This window comes from Vanacampus margaritifer, chromosome 12 (genome assembly GCF_051991255.1).
Source record: "Vanacampus margaritifer isolate UIUO_Vmar chromosome 12, RoL_Vmar_1.0, whole genome shotgun sequence".
NCBI classification, from domain to species: Eukaryota; Metazoa; Chordata; class Actinopteri; order Syngnathiformes; family Syngnathidae; genus Vanacampus; species Vanacampus margaritifer.
In genome coordinates, this window is record NC_135443.1 from 3,940,185 (window position 1) to 3,946,184 (window position 6,000).

General features: G+C 41.8%; 1 protein-coding gene across 1 annotated transcript; it reads right to left on the minus strand.

Moving 5' to 3' along the window:
- Positions 1-70: 70 nt before the first annotated feature.
- Positions 71-5,789, minus strand: agt (angiotensinogen). Its single transcript, XM_077581356.1, has 7 exons — positions 5,653-5,789; positions 3,629-4,062; positions 2,556-2,910; positions 1,452-1,576; positions 1,197-1,345; positions 652-808; positions 71-478 (listed from the first exon to the last, which is right to left on the minus strand). Exons 2-7 carry the CDS (start codon positions 4,040-4,042, stop codon positions 299-301), a joined length of 1,380 nt encoding a protein of 459 aa, XP_077437482.1. The 5' UTR covers positions 4,043-4,062; positions 5,653-5,789; the 3' UTR covers positions 71-298.
- Positions 5,790-6,000: the final 211 nt, after the last annotated feature.

The window sequence follows — 6,000 nt, forward strand, 5'->3', positions numbered from 1 at the left end:
GTTTGAAACCTTAATCTTACTTTGCAACCCCAATAGTTGTTAAAATATTGAAATGAAATAACAAGCAGAATTCAACTTGAGGGAACAAACATTTAATTTCGTCCGTCAAACAAAAATAAAGTATTTCGTTAGAATATACAAAGAAGTGTAACAAGTCGACTGTCCAGCAATTTGCTGTAATATAAAAGAAAAAAAGATTCAAGTTGAAATGAAAACTGAAACAGGAGAATTTCCGCTTTCATAAATACTGATGAGGTGACGCGACGTTTTACGCTGAGGTTCTCGCGTTTTGCCACTTTCACAGCGTCGGGTTGGTGATTTTGCCCAGCACGAAGATGGCGCCGGACTCGCCCTCCACCACCGAGAAGAAGAAGGGCCGGTTGAGCGCCACCTTGAGGGCGACGCCCGCCTCTTCCGCCTTGTCCCGGGACTCCACCTCGCCTTCATCCGACATCTCCAGTGAAACCTTGTTGAGCGCCTGAACAAACGCAAGAGTTGGGAAGATTTGTTGACATTTTAATACTTGCTAAGAACCATCTATTGGCAATTTCACCCCCCTTAATTGCTCTCGGGTGCCCCCTAGTGGTCGTGGGGCACTAAGCAGGCACTTAGTTGCCCTGGCTCTGTTTTCACACCAATCTGTCATCTTACCTTATCAATGGTGAACTGGTTGGTGTTGCCAAATTGGCTGAATTGGGCCTGTGAGCCCAACAGCTTGTCCTCCACTTCTGTGTCCATGTTGCGCAAAAGCTCATGCAGGTCGTTCGTAGAAGACAGCGAGAACTTCGGCAGCGACAGCTCCAACAACCTGCGTTGACGTCAACACAAGATTTAAACGTCATTTGATTTCATGAGGACTTGAGAAAGCGTCATTCAACTAGATGGATGGATATGTTTATTTATTATTGCTAATATATTGAGCTATCTGGCTATCTAGCTAAGCTGCTAGCCAGATAGCTAGCTAGCTAGATGGATATGGATAGCTAGCTATCTAGCTAGATGGATATGGATAGCTATCTATCTAGCTAGCTAGATGGATATGGATAGCTATCTATCTAGCTAGCTAGCTAGATGGATATGGATAGCTATCTATCTAGCTAGCTAGCTAGATGGATATGGATAGCTATCTATCTAGCTAGCTAGCTAGCTAGATGGATATGGATAGCTATCTATCTAGATAGATAATATGGACATACCCCTCCTGGAGGCTGTTGCACCACTCCGACATGATCTGAGTGCGCAGTTTGGCTTCAACGTGGTGTAGGTTGGCGCCCTCGTGTGGCAGCACCAGCAACATGTCAGAGCGCTTACTTAGCGACAGTTTCACCACCGTGCACTTCCTCGCCTAACACAAAAACACACAAACGGATTATGACGTCTTTGGCTTGTCGGGATATATTATCACGAGCCAGAAGATGAAGCTCAACCGTGGTTACGAGTTATTTGGACACCTTATCATTGAAGTAGTGGAAGAGGCCCGTGCGGGTCATCATGGGCGTCGACACTGTCGTGCTTTCGTCCACATAAAACTCCTGCAAGGACGTCTTGTCCGGTTGGAAGGCCGTCTTCCAGTTGCCTGCACAGACAGCTGATCGGTTATGTGGTTCAAATGAGATTTTTTTTTTTTTTTTTTTTTTTTACTTTGTTATGAACAAAAAGCAGGATTCCTTTTTCAATCAAGTTTTCACTACTAATAGTGTTCACGCATTTAAACATTCTTTCACCGGCGTCCATTTTCATTTTGGCTATTTGTGGTCCTTATCTGACGCAAATAGCAGGGGTCAATTGTACAGTAAACAAACACGTTTTTTAAAAAGTTTTTTTAGAGGGTCATATTTCGAGAAAAAATAAATAAATAAATTTACAAGAAATAAACTCTCAATTTGCGAGAAAAAAAAAAATCTGAAACTTGCGAAATAGCTTACGCTAATGTAGCTTACGCTAATGTAGCTTACGCTAATGTAGCTTACTTGGATGTTAGTTAGATAGTAATTGCTTTAGCAGGTATTAATTGATATCAAATATAGTATATCAAATATCTGAGTTTATTTCTTGTAAATTTGGGAGGTTTTTTTTGTGTGCAAAACCTGCGAGTTTAATTCTCATAAATTTGATTTTTTTCTCAGAATATTAGCCCGCTCTCTCTTTAAAAAAACAACAAAAAATAAATATTTTTACATGGCCGTAATTCACCGTCGTAAATCTTCTGATCGTTTTTTTTTCAATTAATTTAATTAATTAACTAATTATTTAAATGTACTGATCTTAGGCTCAGTTAAAATCTTCAAAAATCTGCCAAATATTTTGGTAATTTTTGCTTCCCTATTTTATTTATTTATTTTACACACAGATTTTAAATAATTTTTTTAGCGTTTATAATAAAAAATACTAAAAGGACAAAGTAATGTTCTGTCTGCACTTCATATCATTATTGTGTACAGGATCAAAAAAGAAGTTACCAAAACTAAAATAATGGCTAACCCATTATGCTTTATAAAGTTTTATCATTCTTACAAACAAAAAAAACTTGAGGGAAAAAACGACGAGTGACAAACCAATGAAGTTGAAAAAAGAAACAAAGAGAAGATTGGAGCTGACGTTGACATCTTTGAGGACGTCCTTCACTTTCCCTTCGGACGTCAGGTCCACGAAAGCGTTGATCAGCTCGCGCTGGGCGAAGTCCACGCCTCGGATGAAGGACGAGTCGGAGAAGTCCCGAGTGCCTCGAACCACGTCGGCGGACAGGTAAACGTGCGGATACGTGAAGAGCCACACCAGAGTGCCGATCTCGTCTTCGGGGCCGTCGTCCGCCAGCGAGTTGATGCTGTGCAGGGTCTTCAGGACTTTGTGTCCGTCCACCAGGGACACGCAGTCGTCCCGATCGGTGCCGCTGCTCAGGCCCAAAAGATCCTGGAAGCAGGGGCGTAGCCAGAACATTTTTATTGGGGTGGCCAGTGTGATTTTATTTAGTAAATAAAAAAATGAAATATAATATAATAGACAAAAATAATAACAGTACAAAAGCAATAATAATAAAATTAATAATCATAATCATCAAAAATCACAGATACTATAATTACTAAGGGTGTGCCAAAGAATCGATTCTAAAGGTGTGCCAAAGAATCAAAAAACGCTCTAAATCAAAAATCGGAATCGAATCGTGAGACATTCAAAGATTCCCATCCCTAATAATTACCCCTTGGTTTTGGTCAGAGAGTAACAAGGGGTGGCCAATGCCTCCATGTAGCTCCGCCTCTGCCTGGCAGAAAATTTTATTGGGGTGGCCAGTCTGATTTTATTTAAAAAAAAATTTAAAAAAAATAAACATAATTTAATATAATTGATAAAAAATTAAATAATAATATAAAAACAATAATAATAAAATTAATATTATTAACAATAATAATAAAATTAATATTATTAACAATAATAATTAGCATCATAATCATGAAGAAAAATCACAGATACTATAATTTTCCCTTAGTTATGGGTGTGGCCAGCGAATGACAAGGGGAGGCCACGGCCACCCCTGGACACCATGTAGCTCCGCCCCTGCCTGGAAGAAGCAATTTCATTTTCTGTCGAGAACGCGTGCCGGCACAGCGTCCCCCCCATTTGAGGTCCAAACCTGGAAAGAGCCGGCCGTCTTCTTGGAGGCCCCCAGGAAGAAGGCGACCAAGGACCCGTAGGTGTTGACGGGCGACAGGAGCGTGTTGGCGGCCGGCCGCTTGGCGCTGAGCGCCTGGTACATCCTCAAACCCAACGAGTTGAGCAGCCCGGCCAGCACCGCCGTCCTCTGCGTCAGGTTCTGCTTCTGAGTGTCCCGCTCCGACGGGTCGCGCGCGTCCGGCGTCAGGACCGCCATGTCCAGACGCTCCACGGGAAGGGTCCGGGGGGGCTCGTCCGGCCCCGTCTGCAGAGCGTCGCAGCTGATGTTGGCGGCAAAGAGTGTGAAGGGGTGGATGTAGACGCGGTTGGCTCGGCCCCCGGCGAGGAAGCACCACAGCAGCAGGACGGCGAGAGGTGGGCGGAGACTTTGCATTTCGGACTTCGGAATCCTTACTACGGAGAACAACAGGAAAACTTTCGGAATATAGTGATGGGGAGTAAGAAAAGTACAAATACAGAGTCTGCAAAAAGCAAAAATCTGCGAGTCATTCATTCATATTGAAGGTTTGTAATTTCGTATGGTTGCCACAAGATGGCGGCAAAGCAGCTGTTTTTCTATTAGACAACGCTATAAGGCCTAAATCAGTGGTTCTCAACCTTTTTTTCAGTGACATCCCCCTGGGAAGTATTTTTTCACTAAAGTACCCCTAATGAGTGCAAACCATTTTTGAATGAGAAAAAAAAGAAAACATTTTTAGCTCCTCCCCTCACGTCAACATCATTAAAACAAAAATATTTTGTATACTTGACAGTGATTTGTACCAAGCAAAAAAAAAAAATCAGTAAATAGATGACTCTTTCAGCAAATGACATAAAAAAGTTTAAAAAAAAAGCACATGGATGAATTTGTGAATTCTGAGCCTTGAAAATGTTGCTTAGCCATCCGCATTTTGTTTCCTTCCCAACTGAGGGTCCGAATGTGATGACATCTGGCTGGATCTGTTTTTTAGTTTCCCGCACAGAAGAGAAGGCGACACGTCTCTGATGGATGGACGGATCCTTCTTTTGTGCCGCTGCCGGCTGAATGAATTGCAGGCATCGCCCTCGGCAACAAGGCTCACTTTGACAATGATCATACACATTAGCTTTCAAAGATGGATTTGTCAATATCGATTCGATTTTCATTTTCAGAGCCTGATAAAAAAACATAAATAAATTATATCAATACATATTTTCCCCAAAAATTCTTCAGAAAATATTTTAATGTTTTTGGTACGTATATGTATTTTTGGGTATCTTGTGGTTTTCTTAAAATGTACTGTTCACAGATATTTAAGTTATTTCTTACTTTTACAAAAAAACAAACAAAAAAAAACGACTTATTGCACTTTAAGACAATTTACATTTTCGCCTCCAGATAATTTAATTTGGAATTTTATGTTTGTGGAGTTTCCTGTCCTTGATATTTAACAAGAATTGATGTTCCATGAATATATCTCCATTAATCGATATTGGAATGAATTGAATTGGGGGAAAAAAAAAAATCTAAATCGAATTTTTAACTTGTGAATCGTACACACAAAGTTGGTAAATAAAAAGTAAGAAAAATAGTAATAACAATGTGATAGATTTAGGGGAAAAAATGTCATGCATATACAATTAAGGAAGTTCAATTTACTCGAATTGTGAGGAAATACAAAAAAAATAAAAATTCAAAGAACGCTTTGGCCGATTGAGTTTTTTTTGGGGGGGGAAAGTCTACAAAAAGGAGGCAAATGTTGTCGCGCATGTCAAACGAGGACTTTAGCCTGCATGCGGAGAGCAAACAGACGGACGGCAGGACATGGCCTTGCTCCCTGATCAATAACATTCCACATCCGCTCCACAACCTCGTGACTTCGTGACAACGTCACGTCAAAGTTTGCATTTTCAAAAAAAGCCGGCCATGACAACTGGCCGGAGGCAGCAAGTTGCTAAATCTTGTCAACGTTTCACCCCAACATCTACATTTGAAAGTGGAGAGCCGATGAAGCCGATTCTTACCGTGTGCAGGCTGCTGGCGAATGAAGCTGCAGCTGCTCGGCCCCCCCTGACTTTAAAGAAGACCACCGTGCCGGTTACTGATTAACAGCCTGATGGCGATCAATGGCGGCCAGGGCAGGCAGGGCAGAACCCCCCCCCCCCCCCTCCTCCTCCACCTCTGACTTGTTGACTTGATGATGTAAGTGCATCCTGAAAGGCCCGGTCCACAATAGGAAGAGGCAGAAGGGTCCATTCAGTCGAATGTTGCGCAGATGTTCACTGGTGACGTGGGAATCGTGTTCTCGACCAGATGAGTCAACAGGATGCAAAAACAAACATGAGTCACTGAGTTGGAAGCAAATGGAAAAC